This window comes from Hippichthys cyanospilos, chromosome 9 (assembly GCF_059441005.1).
Source record: "Hippichthys cyanospilos isolate Australia breed blue-spotted pipefish chromosome 9, RoL_Hcya_1.0, whole genome shotgun sequence".
NCBI classification, from domain to species: domain Eukaryota; kingdom Metazoa; phylum Chordata; class Actinopteri; order Syngnathiformes; family Syngnathidae; genus Hippichthys; species Hippichthys cyanospilos.
Genome location: NC_142377.1, coordinates 11,207,722 through 11,234,094, shown reverse-complemented (window position 1 = coordinate 11,234,094; position 26,373 = coordinate 11,207,722). Strand labels below are relative to the sequence as shown.

At 40.7% G+C, this 26,373-nt stretch overlaps 5 protein-coding genes across 5 annotated transcripts; 3 read left to right on the top strand and 2 right to left on the bottom strand.

The window, feature by feature from the left end:
- Positions 1–9: 9 nt before the first annotated feature.
- ssu72 (SSU72 homolog, RNA polymerase II CTD phosphatase) lies at positions 10–6,025 on the top strand. The gene is made up of 5 exons (XM_088423462.1): positions 10–269; positions 1,247–1,390; positions 2,946–3,085; positions 3,159–3,277; positions 5,298–6,025. The coding sequence occupies exons 1-5, from the start codon at positions 190–192 to the stop codon at positions 5,397–5,399; spliced, it is 585 nt and encodes a 194-aa protein (XP_088279588.1). The 5' UTR covers positions 10–189; the 3' UTR covers positions 5,400–6,025.
- A 462-nt stretch (positions 6,026–6,487) lies between these two features.
- atad3 (ATPase family AAA domain containing 3) lies at positions 6,488–11,693 on the bottom strand. Its single transcript, XM_088423461.1, has 16 exons — positions 11,433–11,693; positions 10,973–11,049; positions 10,737–10,838; positions 10,599–10,658; positions 10,452–10,521; positions 10,205–10,370; positions 9,236–9,305; positions 8,960–9,115; positions 8,833–8,889; positions 8,639–8,764; positions 8,450–8,574; positions 8,320–8,371; positions 7,709–7,779; positions 7,448–7,615; positions 7,232–7,340; positions 6,488–7,044 (listed from the first exon to the last, which is right to left on the bottom strand). Exons 1-16 carry the CDS (start codon positions 11,623–11,625, stop codon positions 6,643–6,645), a joined length of 2,004 nt encoding a protein of 667 aa, XP_088279587.1. The 5' UTR covers positions 11,626–11,693; the 3' UTR covers positions 6,488–6,642.
- Positions 11,694–12,637: 944 nt separating this feature from the next.
- On the bottom strand, positions 12,638–14,450 carry mrpl20 (mitochondrial ribosomal protein L20). The gene is made up of 4 exons (XM_088423783.1): positions 14,253–14,450; positions 13,979–14,089; positions 13,419–13,496; positions 12,638–13,154 (listed from the first exon to the last, which is right to left on the bottom strand). Exons 1-4 carry the CDS (start codon positions 14,337–14,339, stop codon positions 12,981–12,983), a joined length of 450 nt encoding a protein of 149 aa, XP_088279909.1. The 5' UTR covers positions 14,340–14,450; the 3' UTR covers positions 12,638–12,980.
- Positions 14,451–14,886: 436 nt separating this feature from the next.
- Positions 14,887–18,459, top strand: sdhb (succinate dehydrogenase complex, subunit B, iron sulfur (Ip)). The gene is made up of 8 exons (XM_088424516.1): positions 14,887–14,998; positions 15,577–15,710; positions 16,194–16,279; positions 16,407–16,543; positions 16,651–16,767; positions 16,860–16,961; positions 17,438–17,560; positions 17,638–18,459. Exons 1-8 carry the CDS (start codon positions 14,927–14,929, stop codon positions 17,719–17,721), a joined length of 855 nt encoding a protein of 284 aa, XP_088280642.1. The 5' UTR covers positions 14,887–14,926; the 3' UTR covers positions 17,722–18,459.
- An 885-nt stretch (positions 18,460–19,344) lies between these two features.
- Positions 19,345–26,373, top strand: mfap2 (microfibril associated protein 2). Its single transcript, XM_088423891.1, has 9 exons — positions 19,345–19,429; positions 20,757–20,816; positions 21,076–21,123; positions 21,221–21,247; positions 22,066–22,146; positions 22,212–22,253; positions 22,328–22,415; positions 24,822–24,895; positions 25,606–26,373. The coding sequence occupies exons 2-9, from the start codon at positions 20,786–20,788 to the stop codon at positions 25,710–25,712; spliced, it is 498 nt and encodes a 165-aa protein (XP_088280017.1). The 5' UTR covers positions 19,345–19,429; positions 20,757–20,785; the 3' UTR covers positions 25,713–26,373.

Here is a 26,373-nt window from a genome sequence, read left to right as displayed (position 1 = left end):
TTTCCGCCATTTTAACTTCCTGCTTTCAAAAGGAGAAGCCTCTCGCGTAGTACTCGCGGCGCACTATTCTGTTTTTTTTTTTTTTTTAAAGGGGGGTGTTTTGTTTTTTTGTTTCCCAAAGAGGCACAAACAAACGATATTGAGTGTTTTTGATTGTTTTAATAGGTTCGCTTCTGCCGGGGAGTCGCGATGCCGAGCCACCCGCTGAGAGTAGCGGTTGTGTGCTCGAGCAACCAGAACCGCAGTATGGAAGCGCACAATATCCTCAGGTAAAGATTGGCCAGCCGGGGAAGAAGAAGACGCCGCCGCGAAGACGACTTGAACGAAATGCGCATTATCGCGTCGTGTTTGTGAAGCGGTTATCAGCTGACACGACGCCACACTCGCCGGGCCTCCGCAGTCCCAACAATGGACTCAGAGTGCAGAGTCACGCCGGATGTCGAGATCTCCTTTTAAAACTCGTTTCCTAGTTGAGTTTGAGATTCTCTTCAGTTGAAGACTCACAAGGGGTTTAGTCCCAACAAATTCCGGGCTTTTTAAATACCCGGAGAATTTGGGATTTTTTTTTTAATTGTTTTGGTATCGATTGAAGCTGACAGAGCGCCCCCTAGGTGGAGGAATTCCGGAAGAGAGTAACTGCAGTTACGCGAATTTGATGACGTAACAGCTCAGTGCTGCCCCCCTTTTGCCACGCGTGTTGAATTTAGTTACTTTTTTTAAAATTATTAAGGTCCACGTATTTAGTTGTTTTTTTTCCCCCTCTAATAGGAAAATTTGGGAAACTAAAATTAACTAGTTAATTTTTCACTTGTCGTGCATGACATAATAAATGCCCAAATGGCAGCTTTTAGGAGCATTAATTTGATAGCATTTTAAGGTCCATTCATATACTAGTGACACTATCTTGGTGCTGTTTCTTTTTTTTTTTCCCAAAATGTTTTCCATTTATTCATGTTTTTCAAAGAACACTGTTAATGATTTGGGGGTGGTGTATTTCAATGAACTGTTTAAGGTATTTATTGCATGGACCTTAAGATGGCTAGCAAGGGCATCAAATACATGCTCAAAGAGTTTTTAGGGTAAAAGTTGTTTTTGTTTATCTGGATACATATAAGTTGATTGGAAAAAAAGAGGGGGGTGACTAGTTTTCTTGTCTGCTCATTTTTAAATAGTATACGTTTTCCCCTTGTAACCTAACTTATGATTTCCCCCTCCCCCCCAACCCTCTTATTTCTGTTCTCTGCAGTAAACGCGGATTTGAAGTGCGCTCATTTGGGACTGGTTCTCACGTGAAGCTGCCTGGTCCCGCTCCAGACAAGCCTAATGTGTACGACTTCAAAACAACATATGAACAGATGTACAACGACTTGGTCCGCAAGGACAAGGAACTGTATCCCCATCTCACTTCGACACAAATATAGATACACAAACACATCACGGGATAAGTATTTCATGTAACTCATTACACTTTACGAACATCAGGAACGCAGCTGCAGTGATGGGTAAATGGCATGCCAAAATATGTTTAGTTTTGTGACAATACATTGATGGAGTAAATGGCAGTTTGGTAAAAAAGAAAAGCTGAGAGAAAGGAGTTACATTTATTCCGTTATGGTCAAATATAAAAACCTTGAGTGTGTATTGTGTTGACTTGATACAGTTGCTGTTTTTAAACCTCATCCCGTGGTCAGAATTTACTGGTCCATAGCAATGAAATTGCCACTAAATTGTTTATTAATATATAAATCATGAACTGCCTGTTGTTGTGCAGTGTGTTCATGTTAAATGTTTGAAATTGAGATCATAAAACTTGCCTTTCATATTGTTAAAAAATGAACACACATTTCTTTTAAGCTGAGTGAAATGTTTTAATGATGGCAATCCTGTCAAGTCAAAACAATACGGGCTCGAGGTTTTTTGCTGTGTGCTCTAATTGAAGATCCGACATTAACTCCCAAATGCATGACCACGCTAAACTCATTAGGATCATGTTTATAGATGACACTTAAGGTTTATTCTGCCAGCCATCTTTTTTTTTTTTTTTTAAGAAAAGCAGCAATTTTTTTAAGCATCTTTTTGTGCTTTTGGGAAGGCAGAACTCAAATATCTTAAATGGCAGAGTTGGTTTGTCTATGGTTTTACACTAGATGCCTTTTTTTTTCCCCATGGCTGTTCTCTAAAATTGAAAAGGTGTCTGTAAAGGAGTGTTCCTTGTGATAATCCCCTTCCACACACACGCACATTGATAACTTTAGGGACATGCTTGCACTATGAGATAGAAACAATTGTCATTTGTAAAAAAAAAAAAAACGGGCTCTCAAGTGAAATATCCGGATGGGCGTGAAGAAGATAGTAAACTTTATATTATACAAAGGGTTTGTTTTCTTTTTTCATAATTTGCTGTTCGAGGAGCTGAACAGCAAATTTCACGTGATTTTTATTCCATTTATTTGTCTTTCTGTTACTTTTCCAGTCTACCTGTATCTGTTGGAACCTGCTGATGACGCTTAAGCGCAACGGCCATTTTTCCTATGAGAACATCCTCTTTGAAGCCTGTCAGTAGGAAGGTACCGTACTCTTAACTGGTTGGAGGCTTCTGGGCATCTTGTGCTCACTCAAATTGATTACTCGGTTACAAATTAATGTACTGTAAATGTATTGATCCATTAGTGCAATAAATAAGTAGTCACTTTTGCTGTTTAGTTCCGGCAGGTTGCGTGAAAATTTCTGAAATACCGAACGGATGCACGTGAAAGGTCAATGAGTGCAGTTTAAAGTAGATGACGTCACAGTAGTGCTGCATCCCACAACGTCTACCGCCCGTTTACCACTAGAGGGTGCTGCTGCTTGCATCAAACGGCCTCAACGTCAATTGTTGAAAAAACAGAAGGGGGTGGGGGCGGATTATGGGTTTGCTATGTTCCTTGACCTAGTCCCCTACTCAGATACACACAGAACGGAATTCTCCACATGCTGGACCGCAACAAGCGAATCAAATCCAAGCCGGAGCGCTTCCAGAGCTGCAGGGAAAAGTTTGACTTGGTCATCACCTGCGAGGAGCGCGTCTACGACCAAGTGCTGGAGGGTAAGCAAGGCGTGCCGTTTGCCCTTTTATATTTGTAAGATATTTTTTCGAGGCTGTGGTGTTCCTTTGCCAGATCTCAACTCACGGGAGCAGGAGACCATGCAGCCCGTGCACGTCATCAATGTTGACATTCAGGACAACCACGAGGAAGCCACGCTGGGCGCCTTCCTCATCTGCGAGCTGTGTCAATGTGTGAGTGTCTGCTAGGTGGAGGCGTCACTCAGAAGAACTGATTGGTTTGGAATGACTTGTACTGACCACTTCTGCACTGGAGCACTTTATTACACCAAGCCCATTCCTCCCTTGCATCACACACCGTCAACTGTAGGAATCCTCTTTAGAAGCTAATAATGCTCACTTTTGCTCAAAACGAGCAAAATTGTTTCACAAGTTGTTGCTGTTGGGATTGTTTACCTCTGGCATTTTCATGAACATAAAATGAGCATTGCAGTATAGATTGATCCTTCTAGTTAAGGGAAAAAAACGTATGGTTGTGTAATAAACCTTTGTCAAGATCGAGTACAAATGAGCATCATTTGTAAAAGCAAAGAGGTTTTGATCAGGAGCTTGTATTGGGTCTCACTGTACCTAATGAAGAGTCCAGCAAGTATGGCTGTTAGGCCTCTGGTTTGATTACAATCAAAGTAGAACTTCAAAGTCAAATTTTCTTTACTTTTAACTTGTGTATAAACGCAACATTCAGATGAACTCATTCAGTCACAGAAATACTTTTGCTTGTTTTAGGAGGCCTTATGTACTTTTTTACATACATTTCCCAATTAGTTTAAACTGTTAGGTCAGAGGAGTTTCTGAAATGGCCGGCCGTGAATAAATTAAATACTGAAGTAATCAATTACTTAAGGACATTTAGTACGAATATAATTGAAAATATGTTTATGGGATTGAATGAGCTAATATCGTGTCTGTGGAATATGAATTAAGCAGAAAAATCCGCCTGTATTTATCCACCTCTGGAGTGGCCATGTTACGACTCGCTGGCTAAAAATGACATCACAGGACATACTGTAAGCATTTTTTTTTCAACTCAATTTCTAGTAAGTATGGCGAGGCATACTCAAAGGTCCCGCCGCAGCAACTGAACACTTGCTAAAGCAGCTTAGTGCTTTCCGGCTTGGTTTTTATTTCTTTTTTTACAGCCTGGTTTTCACGTTGGTACTTCCAAGAACACATCGGAATCAAGTTCATAGGTACACACCGAGTAACCGCACCGAGCAACATCCCTCCATATTCATTTCCGTCTATCCAATTTCTATGGCCGTTTTGCATCACAGGAAGGGCATAAACAAAAGGTGCATGTTTTCACCTAAAAACAGTTAAGGCTCTCGAATGATGTTCTTCGGAACCCACAAAAAGAACATGCAGGAAGGCCGGACTTTATTGTAAAGGACTACCATGCCACTGTCAAGGCTCTCTAATGACACATGAATCAGTTATTAAAATAGTGTTCCCTCGCGACGTCGCCGCTCGATTATTGCGGCTTCACTGTGACCGTAACTTTTTCCATGGCAGGTTTATGTCACTATTTTCCTTAAATTGTTCTTTTTATGACGGGCCAGCCCAAAAAAAGCAGTTTTATTTATTAAAAAAAAAAAAGCAAAATCAAACTCGGCTACATGGATTTTCATCTATGACTGCACCTATTCCAGATTTATTTAGATGCTATTGATAATATTTTCCTGTCTTCAAAGTCAGACCAGATTGATTTTTTTTTTTTTTAATCCAAAAAAAAGGGACCGAAAGCAAAAAGTAAAGGTTTATCCTTGTGGATTTTGATTACTGCGGGTTAGTGATCTTTAATTGTTAGTTGCATCCCCATTTGTAAGTGGCAGCGGCAGGGAGTCTCGTCACCACATGCAAACCTCAATGCTTATGTTTTTTATTATCATCTGTAAGTCATTTGTTATGGTCGTGGTATTTGGGCGGGGGTGTCCAACCAGCACCCGCCCATGGGTCAAACTCACTTTAAATGTTCAAACTGTCCTATTATAATGATTGAAGTATTGTTTTCAGGTGGTAATTGGAGGGGAACGTTCAAGAATGTCTATTTTAGCTTATTTTGTATCCACTGTAGTGGACATTTCTTTTTGTCGTTTATCCTTTGTCTCATTCGAGATACCCTGCCTTGGTGAGACTAAACGGACACAGAGGAGACAAATGAGTAACGCTTCAATGGTTTTCTTTTCTTGCGCAGATCCAGCACACGGACGACATGGAGAACGAAATTGACGAACTCCTGCAAGAGTTTGAGGACAAGAGCAGTCGGGCTTTCCTTCACACCGTCTGCTTCTACTGACAATAAGCACACGCGGGACCCCGGACGTCAATAGCGACGCTCATTGAAAAGCGTGCGCAGGGCCGGCGATCGACGTGGAGCTCCCGCTCGCCGCTGCTCCTCTTGCCTTTTCTTCCTCATCAAGGTCGGGCCAAGGTCAGCCACGCCTCCTCAGGGAGCGCCATGACGCCCAGTCCCACCATTTGACTCAAAAGATGATTTAAATTCCTCCCCTCCGGGTTATTATTCGTTTGAACTCGCGTCATATTTTTATTTGCTACTCGATACTGTAAGATGTGTTTGATTGAGCCTGGAGGATTTTTTTTTTTTTTTTTTTTTAGTTAAGGAGATGTGTGGTGTCGACCTGTTACTCGAACCTGGATTTGATGTCGTTCAGAGCAGACGTTTTTTTGTTGTTTAAAAATAATGCATTGTAAGCTCAAGAGTGCCTGATTTGTACATAGGAGTATACTGAAAGAATCTCTAGGAACCATTTGTGGCTCATTATATCCCCCCATTGTTTTTTCTTTTAGGATCTGTAAATACTTTTTGGGAATATTGATTTAGCACTTTGCATGGAGGTCAGTTATTGTGCTCATCTAAAACCTCTGTGCCATTATGCCAATAAATCTTTCTATTCAGTGTCATTTGTATAATTAATGATTTTTTTTCTCAAATGAAACCAAAATCCAAGCATTAGTAACCTATTATATAATACACTTAAAAATACACATTTTTTTAAATAGGTTTATTTTTAAGTGTATTATATGTTATAGTCATTGAATAGGTTCATATTTAGCAATTTTAGGGTATAACTAAAAAATGAGCTGTGTTAAAGGATTGTTTTTCTAATTCAAGTGGCTTTTTGCTATTTTGGGAGATCTGTCTGTTTTGTCTTGATTTCAAAGTTATTTGGGGTGCATTGTGTTTTCAATTTGAAAGTGCTATAGAATTCATAATAGCAAATCGAGTACTGTACATGCTGTCATCACATTGTTGGAATTGCTGCTTGTTGCAAGCATGATGCCTTCGCTGTCTCAGCATTCAATAAGCGGGAGAATGAACCTATATTATTATAGCAATGATTATGTACATTAAATTGTCACTGGTTATAAAAAACAGATCAGTTTAATCAGGAGTCCATTGTGCACTTTCTTTTTATAATGTTACAGACAGGCAAGTATTCCTACACAGGTTAGTTTCCGTCCGCAAACTAGCGCGCTCCGACATGCGCGGCGACATCGGACTGACGAAACGATCAGGCTCAAACTGGAGTTCCGTCTTTTGGAGAAATGCTCTTGTCCACTTCTCCTAAACTTGCTTTGCCGGGTTCTTCGGATTCCGGTTTGGCAGAGGGACAACTTTGCAACTCTGTTGTCCTCTCTTGAGGTAGACTGTCCGCTTTTTGGGTCGTCTCGTGGATGAGGAGCGGGGCGATCACGTCCTGAGCCTGAGGTGTCTCGCCAAGCGGCACATTGAAGCCCATTTTACCAACGGGGCTACTAGCGGCGCCCCCTGCTGGTGGAGGCGTGAGGGTCTTGGTCTGAGCCTCTTCTTCATTACGCAGCCAGTCCATCTTTTGCTGATGCTGCTTGACGGCGTCGTCCACGCGGGCGTCAATCATGGCCTCCGTTAGCACGCCGTCCTCGGAGGAATACGCCGCTGCCTGCGTGGACATATTGACATCATTTTGAAATCACAAACATGACATTAGCTTACATTTTCAATTTGATTTTCCTACATATGTGCGTCTGCAGTTAGCTTTCAGCCATGTTTTTGTGCCTTTTTTGTTTTTACAAGACGTAGAACGTCACACAATCTACCAATTATTATTTATAATAATAATAACACACCTGCCAAGCCACCCCAAGTTTGGAGATCTCTCTTCCAGACATGCCTTCTGCCCGCTTAGCTATCTCAGAGCACTTCTTCCCATAATCAAACTGTGCCAGCTTCATCCTCCTGCAGGAAGGCACGTGGTCACACAATTTGAGTCACAATCCACTAACCTGTTGGATTTCCTTTTTCCTAAGGCTGTCATTGTAGGACAGGGAAGATTTTGTACTCACTGTCTCCCTCCAGTGGCGGGCTCCAGCACATATTTGTCAAAGTACAAGCGCACCAGCCTTTCTCGCTCCTCCAGCCCAGGCAGAGCAAAATTGACTATTTCATCTATGCGGTCGTTAATGGCCCAGTCAAACTGCTCTGGTTGGTTACTGGCCAGCACCAACATGAATCTGGATGGGGAAATCACACAATAAAAAAAAGCACAAGTAGAAATGTGACAGAGGCACAAAAGTGAAACTTTTCAATGAAAGGAGGAACTTTACCTGTTGCTTTGCTCCCCAGTGCGATACAAGAACGCGTTCAATGTGGCTCGGAGATCTTCACTGATCTTCTCCTGAAAACACATCTCATTTAAAGCATATCTCATTCAAATATACTTTTAATCTTGAATTTGTTTTTATTATTATCTCATTTGAGTGTATGTCTTGATTTTGAACAATTTAAAATAGTATAAGACATATCTTAGCCCTTTGGGTACTACTGTAGAGTGTTTTTCAGAAAAATCTTCAGTTTTGACATGACTATTTCAAAAGTCTGTAGCCTGAAAATAGATGAAGGCGTACTTTGAATGTTGCTTTGTGCAATTTTGCTATTTTGGTGCTTAAAAAGTGATGACTAATTTTATATTATTCAGATTTTATTCATATACATGCAAATATATATACAGATATATCATTTTTTGCATTCATTTATTTGTTTGCATAGAAATTTGGTAGTGGCCACTCGTTTCTTAAAAATCCAATGTAGCACTTGTGCATGCACCCGTGCATGTTGGAATTACATATGTTGAATGAAATCAAAAATGAAGATTGTTTTTTTTAATCTTAAGAAAGATGAACCATATGCTCTTACGCCCCGAAAAATCCAAACTTACGGTAGATCTCTTACGAAGGAAGGCATCGGCTTCATCAACGAACAACAGCAGGCTGTAAGAAAATTACAGACGAGGATAAAAACAAACTTAACAGATTTGATACTCTATTTCCCTGCGTCGAGTAGCTTACCCTCGCCTGCTTGTGTTGGCCCAGTCAAAGACTTTATGCATGGCGGTCACGCCATCGCGGCCCATCGGTGCGACGTCACCGCCGGTCATGATTGCGTAGTCCATCCCAGAATGCATTGCCAGCTTCTGCTCAAAACAAACAAACGCTTTGCGGCCGAAGGTCCCGTCCACGTCATCGTCCACCACCTACCTTGGCGAACAGCGTCTTGCCGGTGCCTGGGGGTCCGTACATCAGGATGTTCCTGTAGAGGCCGTTGTTCTGCCTTGTGTTTCTTGTTGCTATGGCGATATCACGCACACGCTCTTCCAGCGTCGGCTATAGGTCAAACGGATTGTCACAACAATGCATTTGCCGCTAGTTTGCTGCGGCTGATTGATTCTTACATTGAGCACAACTCCTTCGAGGGCATCCTGAGGTTTGCTCTTCAGTCTTTTGGCCGTCTAAGAAACAGTAGAAGATTGGCAAAACGGCGTCGACATTAAAAACGCGCGCGCGGACAGTAAGACCTACCTTGACCGGATGCTTGATGGCCTCCCCGACGGTGAAGCGAGACGTCTCCCGCACTAAAGACGGCTTCCCAAGCCTCGCCTCGATATACCGACCCGCCACACCGGTGGCGTTGCGGGCAGAATACACCCCGACAGCTAGAAGGGTCAGCCCAGCCACCTGGTTGTTGCAAGGAGAACATTTTACACAGCCTTTCAGTCGTTTTCTGTGATTTTATTTTGGTCAAACTATCCAACATCGGGGCTTGGGACATTAGAGGTTCCACTGCAGATGACTCACCGTGGCCGTCACTTTGTCCCAATCTGACACAAAGGCTCTGAAACCTTCTCCAAATACTGCGCCTGCTGTCCTAAAAGTAACATGTGTATATCAGTGTCTGTCTGATGAAAAAACAAGCTTTTGAAAGCTTGAAAAAAAAATTGCCCTAGCACCAGTTTCAGCAATCACCAAGATGAGGTGGACATTTCTGTCCTAAAAAAATGTCTAAAAAAAAAAGTCTCGTTAGAGCCTAGAACTAAACAGGGAGTCTGACATTTTAGTTTGAAACCTCCTCTTAAAGGGGAAATCTACCAATTTTTGGTGCTGATTTTTACAACTTTTTCCTCTCCATAAAATACATTACAAAATGAGAGAACAATGACGTCTAAAACATTCCTTAAAAGTAAAACTAGGCTTAACGCCGAACTGATCGGTTGATATTTGCCATTTTATGCAAGATATTTATGTCTGGCTGTATAACGTCAATAATCAATTATGTCATTGATCAGTTCTGCAAAAGATATGTTCTCTGAATATTTTGGAGGGCAGCATTCAACTTTTTATTTGCAAGTGTGACATGTCAAAAATGCATTATAATATTGGGTAGTTTTGTCAATACTCTATAAACAGTATACAAATCTATGCAATAAATAAGTTATTAAAATCAACATATTGCCACACCTTGTTATCGGATGTGTGATCGGTTCTCTTTAAACTCGCTGATCATGATCATCCCCAAAAATCTGTGCAAAGTCTATGTAAACAGCCATCAAATCTGATTAATCTACAGTATGTTTTATTCCAAAGCCACATCAATTAGGTCCTTGTTCGTACTTTGACAAACTCGTACGAGGAAATCTGCACCAAATGACTCCTAATTGGAAGCAAGTATTATGGTAAGACAAAGTAAAAGCGAGTCGTCAGAGTTGCCAAAGTGTGCCTAATGTTGTGCATGCGTCTAAAACGACACGCGAAGTGAGCGCATCTTACTTTATGGACTCCAGGACTGTCTGCCGGTGCTCGGCTGCCTTCAGGCGGATTTGCTCACGGATGATGTCCGCGTTCTCTCGCTCTACGCGAGCGCGCGCTTTGGCCTCGGCCTCGATACGCAGCATCTCGTTCTTGTGCCTCAGCTCCATCTCGTGCTCGATGGTTGCTGTTGTCGAAAGAAATCCAAACGTGTCAGCTTCCAGCTAAATCTGTGGATATTCGTTTTAAAGAAGCATTGATGACACACCTTTCCTCATGGCTTCCTGTTTCTGAACCGATTCCTCTTGCTTGCGAAGGTTGTCTTCGTTCAACATTTGCTGAGCAGGAACAAGACAAACTGATGGCAAAATTCTTTACATTAAATGAATATTAATCTATATTACGACAGCTCTACCTGTTGTCTTAGCTGGTCCTCATAGCGCTGCCGGGCCAGCTTATCCTGGTACTGGGCTCTCTGATTAGAACGGGAAGAATTACTTTCATTAAAAGGAGAGGAAAAAAACGGCGGACCAATGTGGCAAAAATAACTCACCGCTTGATGCTGCTTGGTCTCCTCATTTAGAGTTTTCCTCCTCTCTTCACCCTGGAGTTTTATCTGGTCGCCTTTCAGCTGTTCCACGGCCGCTTCATACTCCTGTCACACACGAAAATTGAATAATTAAATGTTAGTAAGAAGATTCTAGCCTCATTAACTGGTGCTGCCATCAAATTCGTGTCTACCTAACGGCAAATTAAACCAAAACTGTTAAAATACTATTTATCCAGTACCTTAATTTTACTCTGATGTTCCATCTGGGTGCTCTGCTCCTGCATGCGGGCCAGTTCCAGAGCTTCTTTGGCATGTCCTGCATGGACGTGAAATCACAGGACAGAACAGAGGGTGAGTCTTTCTCTTGTGTGAAGCTTGTCTCAAAGGTTTTTCATTGAGGGTCTCGATGTCTGTACTCAAATATGTGTCTGTTCAATAGCCTTTAACGAGACAAAGCGGGAGCATCAGCTGCCTTTTCTGATGGCACAAAAATTGGATTTGAGTGCACTGGCGACCTTTGAATCCCTGCTGTTCGCAAAGGTACAATCATAGTAAAATACGTGGGAAAAGAGTCACACCAAGGTGCAGGCCCTCAATATTAGACTATAGGAATAAACCATAAGGAAATATGGGTGTGATCATAATGGCGTTCAGTTAGTTCTTAAAGACGCAAAAATCACCTCGTTTCCGAACACTTACGGGACTTGTCGAGCTCCTTGGCCGCCTGTGCAGCCCTCTCCAGCCCGGTGGGATCGAAGTTGCTCCATTTGTCCTTGGGTTTATCTCCGCCGCCGCTGGAGCCACCGGCCGGAGGCGGCGGCGGTGGAGGCTGAATCGGCAAACCGGGGGGAGGCTCCGGTTGCCCCTTGTTTAAGCCAAAAAGCCACGACATTTTAGGGAGCGAATAAAGTTAAAAACGACTGGAGGAGTATGCCGAAATCTGTCACTGCACTTCCTCCACACGCGTGCCATTCACTATTGTTCTGCGCATGTGCAGTGTAGTGGGCCGGTGGTTGTTGAGTAACATTGACGACGATTGGCTGAAATTGAGTATTAGTTCTTTTCATTGGTTGTTGTGACCGATGAGGTCATACAATATACCCCACCCAGACCAAATACGGAACACGGAATGGGACAAACCTACAATTGAGCTAGAGTCACGTCGGTTTATTACATCAGTCCGGCCGGATTTGAAAGTCAAACATTTGACTTTGTTGGATGTCCTTGCTCCTATTGCGCTATATTTCGGTTAGGTTGAATGCCCTTTAAATTATATACACACTACGTGCCAACAAATAATTAGGTGCGTTCAATTTTCTGGTAGAAATTTAGGATTGGCTTAAAAAAAATTGTAGTAAAACATTTGTATGTTAACTTATTTTGACCGCTGAACCAGTGGTTCACTTTTTTAAAGTGATGTAATGTAAGTAAACTTTTTTTTTTTTTTTTTTTAACAAATTAACCACGCCAACCATATTTGGTTGAAAACAGAAAGACTTGAAACGTTGGAAATTGTATTTCTTGAACAGTTTGGAAATGAAAACGCAACTACGTGTTTTTAGAAGAACCTACTTACACACACACATGTGTGCACATCAATATTATAAACATAACATGTCATCATAGTTAAGATCTGCTCTCACAAATAAATCATCAACTTAATGTTAAAAATTTCAAGTCATTGACTGATGATGATTGGTGACATAACAGTTTAGTTCGAACTGATCTGATTAAAGTGCCTACAAAAATATTTTTTATGAAGTTATAGTATATTTTCCTGAAAGAAATGACACAAATTAACCATTACTTTCAAAGGTCTTTTGCCTGGAGGTTACTTTTTAAATATAATTAAAATATCACATGAACGCATATGCCCATTTGAGAACCACTGCTCTAACATAATGCACCGTATATCAAAATCTTTAATAACTAAGCATTCAGAGAACAATCATACAAGAAATAAATATTTACAGAAAGAAAAAAAAACATATGACTAGACATTTCAGGTCAAAGCTATTCAGTTACTGTTGAATTCAATTAAGGGTATTATCTATTTTGGACACACTATTTGGTATATTCCCAATTAGAAATGTGGTTGGGGAGGAAGCTGCAAAATAAGAGTTGGAAAATCACTGTGTCTTGTCATTTCCCCAAAAACAACATTTTCTACAACATTCATGTTGCAAAAAAAAACAACAGTAGAAAAACAAAACAAAGGATATGTCAAGTGCCCACATTTTGCATCCACTACTGTTGAACAACTACACGGGAGAAGACACCAGGAGGTTCTTTGCCGTCTCCAAGCGCTGCAATGAAGCCTTCTTGCTGCCGGGCCCTGGCCAGCTTCGCGAGGGCAAGGAACGATCGAGGTTCTGTGATAGCCAGTTCGCTGATAACCCGTCGGTTGAGCTGAATGCTGCTCTGTAGATTCCAAGACCAGAATTATTATTACTATTGCGGTCTAATAAGATTCAAAGACTAAAACTAACATGAACAGTGTTGTCTAATGTGACCTATCAGGTGGGCAGTTCATAAGTACTGAGGGACCAACATTTTGCAGACGGTTCGCAAAATGACGAAAATGTTTTAAAAACGACAGCCTGAGACCAACGGAACAGTAGATTTCACTTGTCACCAATGTTTAGAATGAAGTATTAAGAGATTTTAAAACTTATTTTTGCAAACCTTTGTTAGATTACACATGAAAACAGGATACTTCATGCCGTGCTCTCGAGAAGCCGCAGCTATGCGTGAGATCCAAAGCTGGCATAGGATTGAAAGAGAAAGGATGGTTACATGACACAAAACCACTCTGTCTTCAAGAAATTATCCGGGTAACTGTCATATGCACTATCACCACATTCACTCACTCAAGACGCACGCATCCATTAAAATACACTGCATATTAAAGTTGAATAAAAATTGGATTTCGATACTTTTAAAAAATGGGTAAACATTACATGCGGCTGCATTGTATGTGTAAGTCTAATCCAACTGAACGCTTAAAAATGCGCTGTACAAAAAAACGGTAAAGAAAAAAAAAGTAGTGTTCTGAAATTTAAACTAAAACATAAGTTCAGTAGATTGTCGTTTGGATTCGAAATATAGCTTGTGTAAGTGTGTTGTTATTATTAAAAAAATATCTTGGTAAATGCAAACTTTGTTGATAAAACTAATGTTGGGTTTCAGTGAGTGTCCCAGTTGTTTGTAAGGATAAGTACAATAATGAAATATTCAAATCTCACCGTTCTAAAGTTGCGTTTCTTCAACATGCGACCTTTTGTTGCATAGACAAACGCCCTCCTGACAGCACGTACAGCCAGACTGTAACAGCGGTTCTTTCTGCCTCTGAAATGCTAAAAACAAACGTTAATAATGATCTAATATGATGATCTTTATATTTTGCAGAAATATGTGAGTCAGGATGCGTCATTTCATTTCTCAGATCAAAAGTCATGATGACCACAGGGACATGTAATGCAACGTGAAATAGTATAGTGAACACGTTTGCTTCCTTACCCGTGCATGCTTGAGAAGTTCTTGAACCTTCCAGTATCGGTCAGGCCCGCGGCTTCTAATCCACCTGGACAACGTCAGGAATACCATTTTCGGATTTTCACAGACGTCTTATTCGAAATGAGGCCACCGTGTTGAGAGTGACCTTACACGAAATCCACATGAGACACACAAGCTGTGTGGAAACACACTGCATACAAATGGCACGATTACGTTAGGGTTGTTTGATTTCAGTACCGCTAAACCCCGTAAGTGACCCTGAGATAAAGGGTTAGCTTAAGAAAAACAAACTACAGATCACACAAAACGCGTTATAAAATTTAAGAATAATGTTACCAGGTTCATGTTTCTATTTTTATCCAAGCTATTGTTTTCTTTTCATTGTTAATATTGCCTTACACTCTTATTTGCCGTTTGGTTTGGCCAGATTTTGTGTTCAAGAGAAATATTAGATTTTTTTTTTAAAGAAACATTTTCAGGTAATTATCAGAACAATTTAAAAACATTTAAACAAAATAAGAGCGTTAGATTTTTTAAAAAAAAATTGTGTCGGGAAGACGTTTTTATATAATACGGTCGATGAAGTGACACAAAACAAGCGTTCCCACGTTTTCGTAACACTACTGCGGTGGATTGTGGGACATTGAGGAAGTGGAGGTCAGAATAGAAACACCAACATGTCCGTAGCTAGTCTTACGTCCTTGAGCCGCTGTGGTGTGCTGGCATTCCGCTCTTCAACTGGTCCAGTGGTATGATCATAATTACGACTCGTGGCATTTTTACACTCCAGATTTGAAACTATTGCCTTGCGTTTTTGAAACTCAATTTGAGAACAGTGGGCTCCGCCTATAGAATCGACTACACACTATGCATGCTACAAGCTAATAGCTAACTATCCCGAACTTCTTTTGAGCTTTTGTGTCGCAATTTTTTTAACTATCAATAATAGATACAGTCGCCTCAAAAAATAGTTAAAGCAGTGGTATCTTCGATATCTTCGGTAATCGATAATCGATAATCACATCACACAATTTAGGATTCGTCATAATTTTATGGTTACCAAATAATATTGCACAATGTATTATATGGAATAATAATAGATTTTTTATTTTCATTCCCCGTCTTACTGTACACATAATGCTGTTTAGAAATCAATTTTCATGAGTGTTTTGGTTATGTTGTTTTTGTTGTTATTTTTTTTATGGGAATTATGTGACTTGCTTCAGTGACCCTTGGGAACCACTGGTCTATAGTGCACCCTACTTTATTTTAACTTTTTTTTATATAGTTGTCTATTTTTATTAAACATTGCTTTTTGTCGTGGCAGGCAGTACGGTATGCACAGACAGCAGCCGCTCCAGCAGCACAGCCGCGGATTAAGAAGTTCCAGGTGTACAGATGGGACCCAGACACTCCTGGAGACAAACCTCGCATGCAGACCTTCGAAATCGACCTGAACACGTACGTAGGTGACCCAGATCCAAGCCTGCGACAGCTGCGGAGCATTACGTGTTGCCCTAAATACAGCGGAACGGCCAGATTTCGTCTTAAATTTTGGAACTGGCCCAACATGTGCTCACAGCTTGATTTAAGCATATAAAAGATAAATGGTGCAATTGTTTTCTCTTTTTCTGGGGTTACGACACTACAAAAGGATGAGTATAAAATGACTAAATAGTCAATTGTTATAAAAGAAGTCTGCAATTGACTGGTAACCAGTTCAAGGTGTCCCCAGCCCTAAACTTAAATTCAAATATGTGAAAACTTCCTATGTGTAGGTTGGTCTATTAATTTCTCGTGGATTAGTCCTTAATATTTGGTCCAGGACGCTGTGACTGTTTTCATGTGGTCTTCAAATCCACGTGGCAACACACTGACTATCATGTGCCAAAATGTTTTCCCACACTCGTTTGACTTTTGGCTGCTCCTTCATCCTTCCTGCAGATGTGGCCCGATGGTTCTTGACGCTCTCATCAAGATCAAAAATGAAATGGACCCCACGTTGACTTTCCGTCGCTCTTGCAGAGAAGGTGTGTCTTTTGAAAGTTCAAGGCTGGTAATAGATCAAAAGCTGAGCGTCCCTGGTTACTCCCGGGTTTTTCTCGGAGGGGAAAAAATGAAAACCTGGTGAGGTGTCTCATGGCCTTTTTAACGCAGGTATCTGCGGTTCGTGTGCAATGAACATCAACGGTGGGAACACGCTGGCCTGCCTCAACAAGATTGATTCAAATCTCAACAAAGCAACCAAGATTTATCCCCTTCCACACATGTATGTGGTCAAAGACCTGGTGCCTGTGAGTATACTATCTGAAGTGTGTCTTTTCCTCCATATTCTATTTTTGCACCTTCCCGTACAACAGAAGGTACATATATTTGAAGGAACCATGTTTTTGTGCCATAGGACATGAGCAACTTCTACGCTCAGTACAAGTCCATTGAGCCTTACCTGAAGAAGAAGGACGAGTCCCAAGAGGGGAAGAAACAGTACATGCAGTCTGTGGAGGACAGACAGAAACTGGCATGTCCCTCCTCTTAGTTCTGTTTTCACATCCACTGTCCAAGTGTCAGGACGCCCGAAGACTAATCTTACTTCCTTTTTGTCTGGCGCAGGACGGACTGTACGAGTGCATCCTTTGTGCCTGCTGCAGCACTAGCTGCCCCAGCTACTGGTGGAATGGAGACAAATATCTTGGACCTGCCGTGCTCATGCAGGTGTGCACTACACAGCTTTGTGTACATACTTTAAATTCACCCATCTATTTTCTAGAGAGAGAGAGAGTGAGAAAGAGAAATTTGCTGGCTGAAAAAACATTTGAGTCAGCAAGGTTTGTTAAAAAGTGATCAGTAGGAACGGCAACTGTATAATAGAACCCAAGCCACCAGTAAATACTGGCTATAGGTGCTGTATGTCAATGTTAGTATAATGAGGAAATTATGTTACCTCCACAAATTGTCAATTTGAATGAAATGTCAGGACAAAGTTGTGTTACATCGGGAATCTGGAGCAACAGTAGAAGGACTACACCGTGACACGCTGCCGGGAACAATTTCAAAATAAAAGCAAGTCATTTGTGTTCATACGTTATTTGGGAAACTAAGGTTTGTTTTGAAATTGTATTTGTTAATTGTTGGTTTAACTTTGCACAAGAACATTTTTGCCTCATCCTCAAAAGCTACTTCTTCTCCAGGCGTATCGTTGGATGATCGACTCACGGGACGACTTTACAGAGGAGCGTCTGTCCAAGCTGCAGGATCCCTTCTCCCTGTATCGCTGCCACACCATCATGAACTGCACAAAGACGTGCCCCAAGGTAAGGCGTCCCAGCCGCGGCGCGCCACCGGGGGCGAACGACAGCGTGACGCCTATCTGCTGCTTGTGTCCTAACAGGGTCTGAACCCGGGGAAGGCCATAGCGGAGATCAAGAAGATGATGGCCACATATAAAGAGAAGAAAGCAGCAGCTGCTGTTTGAACATCTGTACCATATAGCATTAAATTATATATAATTGAAATCAAAATATTCTTCTTGATGTCTGATGGACTTGTACATTTGTCTCACAAAAACGCAAAAGACTTGCTTGTGTGTGTGTGTGTGTGTGTGTGTGTGTGTGTGTGTGTGTGTGTGTGTGTACACGCCTTTGGTTTTTGCAACATGGTGGGGACCAAATTCCAGAATTTCTGTTTTTGGGGACTTATCGCACTTGCGGTGAGCATTATGGTCGACCACACAAGTTCGGCCTCTTTTTAAGGTCGAGACATGTCTCTAGCATATAGGTTTGAATTGAATTTTGGTTGAGGTTAGGGTAAGCAATGGAGTTAGGTAATCTGTTTTGATGGTTAAGATTAGGGCTAGGAGCTAAGAAATGCAATGTGTCAATGCATGATGTCCCCACTATGATAGTACAACTCCCGTGTTTGTGTGTCTCTTAAATTGCACATGTACAAAATAAAAGGCTGCATCATAAAAGATGTTTCTGCCATTCAACTCCAGTGTGTACAGCACTACTCAAAAGTAAGAATCATAATCGAGTTCTTAGCTGCTTGATCTACCATTTGAATTTGAAAGTGTTTCCAAACTCTATTTGGGAGACAATGCTGCTTTGTTTTTGTTGCTGTTGCATTTACGTAGCAGCTGGTTTGGACAAGAAGTGCGAATGTTCTTTCTGATTTTACAAAACTCCCTAAGAATAAATCTTGGAAGTAACACACAGCTGCTCTTTTGTTGCTTTTGTCTGGCACTTTTTCTTCTTCCGACGCGATGGCTCTGACTTTTAATATATAGAAAAGGTATTCATTCAGAACAGTGAATTCAAAATCCAGATTAAACACGGTGTAGAAAGGTTTTTCTAAACTACCGTTACGTGTCCACTAGTAGGCGCTGTTATTCCAATTTGGATTTAAGCGGATAGTACCATTAAGCCATTTTCAGCAGTAAAAAGTTATGTTCATAATTAATTTGATTACTAAGTCGTTTCTCATGCACAAAAAATACTTTAAAAAATAATTTCACTTGCTGTCAACTGAAAATAACATTACCTGTGTTCATGGCTCACACATTGTTTGTTTTGTATTCTCATATTGAGACTTCAGCTTGTGGTCATTCTCAGTCAACAGAAAGTGGCAAAACAATGATTTTTAACGTATTACTTGTACATAGAAAATAATTTAGAGACAGTGTTGCTGTTTCTGTTGACAATTTTTATAACCATGTAAAATGAAATTTAATGTCGAGTATTGGATTATTTGATGTTTGTTTGATGCTGGCCTATTCACTGCTTTTCCGGCATGGCTTACTGTCACGCACAGCATTAATGATTGTTGCTGTGTTTGGCTTGACATAATTTTTCTGATGGGTACACCAATTAGGAGGTATCAGGGGCAAAGAAAAATGCTTCAAGTAATGTTTTGAACTGAGGTACTCAAATTACTCCAAGATCGTTTTTGTTTTTTGTTTGTTTGTTTTGGTTTTGCTCATTACGTTGTGTCCTGTGTCAACGAGCTGCTCCTATGCAGCATTTGACGCATCCAGATGAGGGACCTGCATACATGCATGCACGGTAGGCTGGACGGGGAGGAGACTTGACATGCGGGGTGGTGCAATGTGGCGCTGCAAAGTCCTCCAGCACTCACGGGGCGCATGAAGGTGGAGGACAGTCGCAGCACTTCGATCCAAAGATTTGGTAAGTGGCCACTTTTTGGCCTCTTTTGTAGTTTATTCTCATCCGCGTGCATTTGTAGCGTGTCATGTATTTGACTTATCTGAGGGTAGAAAACAAGCAAGTGTGGTGTTTAACTTTACACTCTTAATTCTAAGGGTGGTTTGCATGGAGGTGATGGGGTCATGCAGACATGTGTTTTCACAGAGGGGGATGCTGGGAGGAGGGACAACAGTTAAGCCCCTGCAGCAATGCCAGGGAGATTGTTGGGGTGGAACTACCAGACAAGGGGGTCAATGGGTGCAAAGAGAGAGAGAGAGAGTGAGAGAGAGAGGGGTATGTTTTAGTTAATTCAACTGTAAAATATATTTTTTTTAAAAAGGGGTTGATTTTAAGTCAAGCGCATTTGTGGTTTCTGTCTTGAAAAACTAGTTCATAAGTGTATGTGGGGGGTGTGTGTTGTGGGGGTCTCTGGTGGGGAAGGGAGGGGGCGGGGGGTAATAGCTCCCAGATGCGTGCTGTGAAAACATATGGCCTTTGATGCCACTGTGATGCACTATGGGAATTTGGCAGTGGGTGAGTTTGTTGATGCGGGTGTGAACAAAACAATAGATTTTACTTAACCTGAGAAAGTTCTGAGAAAGCAAATCTTCCTGGTTTATTTTTCCAAGTCCCAAAATGTGATTATAAGCAGCCAATCAATTTAAAAAAAAAAAATGCAGTCATGCTTACTATTGTGTGGATGGCGTACAGTAAAGTTGGGGGAAGCTGTGGGAGGAGCGTGAACATTTTTCAAAATGACCGAAAAACAACATCATTAGAGTTAGAAGGAGGAGCTTTCCTGTAGATTGATTTGAATGATGTCATTCACGTGTACACTGTTGATGATGTTGTTGCCGTTTTTAGGCCTTCTGCTCAGTCAGGAGACCATTTGCTTAGAGGAAGAAAACGGGGTGGGAGGGCAGAAGGGAAATGAGGGATGTGGACGCAGACGGATAGAGGGGAGGGGGGTGGGGGGTGAGAGAGTGGGTGCCGGGGTCCGCCGTTTCTTTTCCTGGAATGCAGCCCCAGACTGTCTGCTGCGGAGGGGAAAAGTGGGAAAACAGAGCAATTGTTCTTAGGGAAGGAGAGACTTTCCACATTCTTGCTGTCATATCCCCCCCCCCCCCCCCCTTTTTTTTTTTGCTGGGGCCAGTAAGGGGGTGAATGGGGGGCTGTGTGTGTGAGTGTGATGGTGGTGGGGGTGAGGGGGAGGAGGGGGGTGAGAGGTTACAAAGGACATGCAGGCAAAAAAAAACAAAAATAGATGCTGCTCTTGATCCCTTTTTACCTCCTGTTTTTAAATTTCTAGTGAGAGTCTGACCACCTCCAAAAGCGAACATGAGATGCCTCCTATTGATCTGCATGCCAGGTAACGGCACTTTGACCCTGAGTAGCACGCTCACATTAAATAGCATCCAAAACAAGTGAAAGATCATTTCGAGGTTTACCTGTATATGCAACAAGCTCTACCACGATCAACATATTTCATCATAACATGCGTATCTCAATTTTCTTTTGAATGCTTAGAAAGGGTTGTTAAAGTTAGAAATGGACTCAAATGTGAAAATCAAAAAAGTCGAAAGCATTTAGGATGTCATTTAATTCATTATTTGTCTATGAATCAACAGTTGTGCTGCTCGCGCAGGCTCAGTACCAGGAACCATTTCCTTATCTTGGTAAGTTTGTGAAGTTGTTATCATTTGGAAAGGAAAAGTACCTAAATATACACAAGTGACCTGTTGGTGTTGATCTGTGTATCGTTTTCTTTTCTAGAGGATTATGGGCCTGATTATTTTCCAGGTAAAGCATATTTTGATTTCACCCATGTGTGTAGCATTTATCAGATTGCATTCAAGAAACATTTGGGTTGAAAAATAAGCCAACTATGGGTCAAAAAAGGACCAACTCCATATTTGGGTCAAGTTGGCCCAACTTTTTGGGTTGTTTTATACAAAACAATCCTGATTGTGGAGGTTGTCATGTACAAAATGACCAATTTTGGGGTTTGCTTTGTGTAAAACAATCCAGAGGTTGGGTCAAATTAATCTGACTATTGGGTTGGTCTCTTTTTGACCTATAGATGGGTTAATATTTTTTGAACCACTGTGTCGCAGGGAAGTATGTTAAACTGCTTTTAAATTTCATCATCCAAGAAAAAACTCTTTTTCACAAGGTATGGGATTTCCTAGAAATGCTGCAGATGCCATCATTAGAAAATGTAAACAATTACAAAGGTTGACATAAACATTGTTCTCTCGTCACTTTCACTTTATTTGGGCAAAATGTTCGTGAGTGGAGTGACTCCACATCTTATCTCTGAATGGAGGCGGATATTACTCAGTGTTGGTAATTTCAAATATGAATATAGGCTGGGGGATCGAAGAGAGGGAGGTCTGTGCCACTGTGGGAGTGATCGCTGTTGACATTACGTAGCAAAAGCCGAGCGCAGACAACTGCTCCTTAGCCCTGATCATTCAGTGCCAAAGAAGTAACACTTTGTTAAAAAATATTTAAAAAATCTTTGACCTCTAATCAATAGAAGTTTCATATCCTCCTTAAATTGTGCAGGTGCAGTTCACATGCTAATTAGTTAGAGAATGTATCTTTCCTCTATCCAGATTCTGAGAATCATGATTCAGTTCCTGGAAATTTCCAGCAACAGGTTCGAGTAGATCCCGTGATCCGTCCAGAAAAACCAGGTATGCCTGCCGAATCTTCAAATTTCCATGTGGAGAAAAGAGACCGAGTGGTTCTTTCTTTTCAGAGACCGGTTTGGAGACGGAGCCCACAGAGCCAGGTCCTCTCGGTAAGACGGTCGAGTTTTTGACTACTCGTTGAAAACGGTCATTTGTAGGCTCTACCTATGCTTGCTCTTTTCAGATTGCAGAGAAGAGCAATACCCCTGCACCAGACTCTATTCCGTGCACAAACCATGCAAGCAGTGCCTGAATAGTCTCTGCTTTTACAGGTAGGTCGCACATGGAAGCGCTTACATTACACGACGAGCTATTTACACGAACATCCCCAAACCGTGTCATTATCTATTTTCTATTTATTAGCCAGAAAGCCCATCTGAACTCAGTGGGCCAACATGGCCTCGAGGATTTTTACTTTGGGTGGAAATTAAATACTCACAGACGCAAACGTGCACACACTCAGGCTTATTTGATTAACGTGCATGGATTCTGCAGTCGGAGGAAGAATGTCCTCATTCAGTTTTTTGGAACATAAGTTATGAACAGCAAGTGGAGTCTGTTCTTACTGACTTGCTATCTAAGAAAAAATGTTTCCAAGCCTACGCTACATGGTAATGGAGTTGCATATAGAATATGTACAGTATTATGTATTTAACTGGATGAATAGCACAAGAATAATTTAAAACTATATAGCCAGAGACCCACGGGAAGAACAGTTTCACAACTGCCTCAAAAAACTGCAGTAATTTCAGCCTTTTTTCACAAAAAAAGAATATATGCCGATTGTATTCAAATATCCACTTCTTTAAGGAAAAGACATAGTAACTCCACAGGGTCGATGCTGTTCTTAGTCCTTTTAAAGTGTTGTTTAAAAGATGTGTGATCACGTTAAATAAAATTGCAATTTATCTATTTTAAGTTCAGTTTAACAGTAAACTGGGAGAGGCAAGAAATATCTTGAAGCCTTTTTTTGAAGAATTGGGCACGAGCTGCCAAACTAAAGTAAGGTTGCACAAATAATAGAATTTCAATCGTGACCATGACATTGGCTGCCAAGATTAATTAAGCTGATCCTTGTCAATATTAACGTTTAAAGAGCCTGATTTAAGACTAGACCTACATGTCAAATCAAACACTTTGTCATCCTACCACCAGGGGACAATGTTTCCCACATAAAGCCTCTGCTTTTCTCACCGTAATACTGTATATTATTTACCAGTGTGAAATGGTGTTCAGTTTCTCACTGATCCCTAATATATATACAGTGCTAACTGTCAATTGAGACCCATTTTGAAAAATCCGATTGGCAAAAAATTGGAATAAATTCGGTTTGAAATGACCTAAAATAACATTTTGACTACCAATTGATTAAATTTGCTGAAAAGTAAATAATGTGCTAGGTTAGGGTTTGTATGCTTCATTTTTTTCATAGGTTTGCACCCAGCAAGTTAGCTATGTTGCCTGCGTGCCAAGTTTCTGCCATGTCTCGGGCAAATGTTTTAATTATTATTTACTTTTTTGATTTATTTTAGTTTATTATTGTCATTTGTAAGCATCAAGTCTTGAAGCCTTGATTATATACTGCTCGTTTTAAAAAAAGAGAATAAATAGACATGTTTGACCAAACATGATGAATAAACGTGATTTCAATATTGACCAAAATAATTGTGATTATTATTTTGTCCATAATCGCCAAAATAAACTAATAAAAGCTTTTAAAAATCGGCCAAATAGCTTGTATCAAAAAAAAAATCTAATCTAGGCACTTGTATCTCAAACCACCGCCTTGTAAAGCTAATATATCATATATAATAATAATATCATTTTCTATCGACTCTGTCACATCTATAGATGTTAAGATAACTATTTGTACTTAATCACAATAATATTTTGAAAGTCAATACAGTGCAATTGTAATACTCATATTAATGAAATAATGACCTCTCATTTAAAAGAGGATTTACTATGGATTCGCACTCAATATCACACGAATCATATTTTCAGAAATATTAATTCCTTTTTGAATACTCCTCACATTCTACTGCATTTCAATAAGGGGTCCATTTTGGCTGAAGTTGAAGTTAAATGTAAATATTTTACCTCGCTCCATAAAATGGTGCCCCAAGACTCCATGTTTTCCCTCCCACAAAAGGAAGAGATAAAAATGACACACATGAAACCACATTAAAGAGAGTGAAACATCAGATGGGATGAAGGCTATTGGTCTTTTCTTTGAAACCCGGTGTTGTTTTTGTTGAGAACCACAAAGGCCATTTTTCTTCCTTTTCAAAGACGTTTGTTTAATCCAGCTGTGCTATTTGGCAGACTTAATGGGGCAAAAGTGGAGAAGTGTGTGGGAAAGAGATGCAGACCAATGAGATGAACAACATAGACATAACAATACTCACAGGCATATATTCTTTATCCTCTGTATTATACTGCCCCCGGTGGCCAATTTGCACAAACCAGGAGCCAATAATTAATCATGATGCACAAACTCTTTCTTTGTTTTACATTCTATTCAATTGTTATTTTGACGTTTTTATGAAGTACAATATAGAGTGCTATTTTGGTTGTTGCGAGAGGTGGGATTGGATTAATGTCATTAAAAAGGAAAGTGAAATTATTGTTGGTGTTGCAAGTTTCACTCTTCGTTTCTTTTCTCTGTTGTTTTGCAGTCTGAGGCGTGTGTACGTCATCAACAGGGAGGTGTGCGTGAGGACCGTGTGTGCACATGAAGAACTGCTCAGAGGTCAGTTCACTACATGAGACCAATTTAGGGCTGGGCAATAAATGGTTAATTTAATCCAAGATTTGAAAATGACCAGACAGGAATTTTGCCAAACTAGCAGAATGCTGGTTGGATTGTTTACAGGACATGTTTATTAAGTAACGACTTCTTTATTGTGACATTCAGAGGCATAGTCGCCCTTTTTTAGCAATCAAAAGTTTATATTTTGTCTAACTTTTTTTTGTACCAGCTATTTTTAGACACTTGTTCAGACTAATATTTGAAAACATTGGGACTGAATGCAAAAGTATGTCGTTTTGGAGATTGAATGAGTATTTTTTTGTTAAACTAAATTGATTTTCACGATCACATTTTTTCATTTGCTTTCGACTGAAGATGACATCGGTTTGTAGTTTCAGTTTATGAATGTCACATGACCAACAGGTCAGCCATGATTGGTCGTTACCCAAGCCTTGTGCCTTTTGTTTGTGCAGGTTATGCACAAGCTACGAATGTTATATTTGTTACAGTATTCATAATTGTTGCCTGAATATTTTCCAAAGGACTTTATTTCAAACGAATCAAACCTTTAAAGAAATCTTTGTTGGGTTTATTGGTTTCTTTTAAAAGTGATTAAAATTGTAATCGTCCAGAATGATTGAAGACAATCCAGGTATTATTTTGGGGCCATATCGCCATTGTGTTCTGACTGTGGACTCGCCTGTCTGTAGCGGACCTGTGCCGGGACCAGTTCTCGCGCTGCGGTGTGGCGGCAGTGAGTGGACACTGCGGTTCCGTGGGGGGAAGCTGCGGGAAGAGCTGCGGTGGTGGCTGCTGATGGAGACGCCCTTGAGGCACGCCACCCATCTACATTTGTTCTCTTTTCTCACAGTTGTGTCCTATATTGCGACGTTCCCCAACCTTTATTAAGCCAAGGCACATATCTTAAATCGGAACAACGTCACAACACATAACCAAGCAAAAATGGCACAAAATGTATATAGAGTTGACATTTTCATATTCAAGGTTTGGCATTTAAGGACCGATGTTTCCTTGGGCTCACCGGTTGAGCTAGAATTGGAAATCCCTGCTATAACGTCACCTCTACTATTTCTCACACGCCACTGTTTGTCCCCAAATATGTATGGATCAATATACTCCAAAGAAGCTCGATGATTGTAAAAATCACTGGTGCTATAAACTCATCACACTGGTGCTGTATTAGAGATGCAACTAGCTGCGGAGACCTCTCCGTTTGTTTTGCGTACTGTACCGTATTAATCACATGCTTTGTATGTTGTTTTCTTATACTGTACCTAAAAAAAAAAAAACAGTCATTCAGTCAAAGCAGTCACTGACATCAGCCAAGAAGATGACCTCAGCTTTTTGAGCAGCAAGCGTGCAACAAAATGCTTTGAGAAGGCTTCTCCCAAAGCGCTATTGCTGCTTTGTAAAATTATCATGATTAAAAGATAATAAAAAAATGTTTTTTTACAACA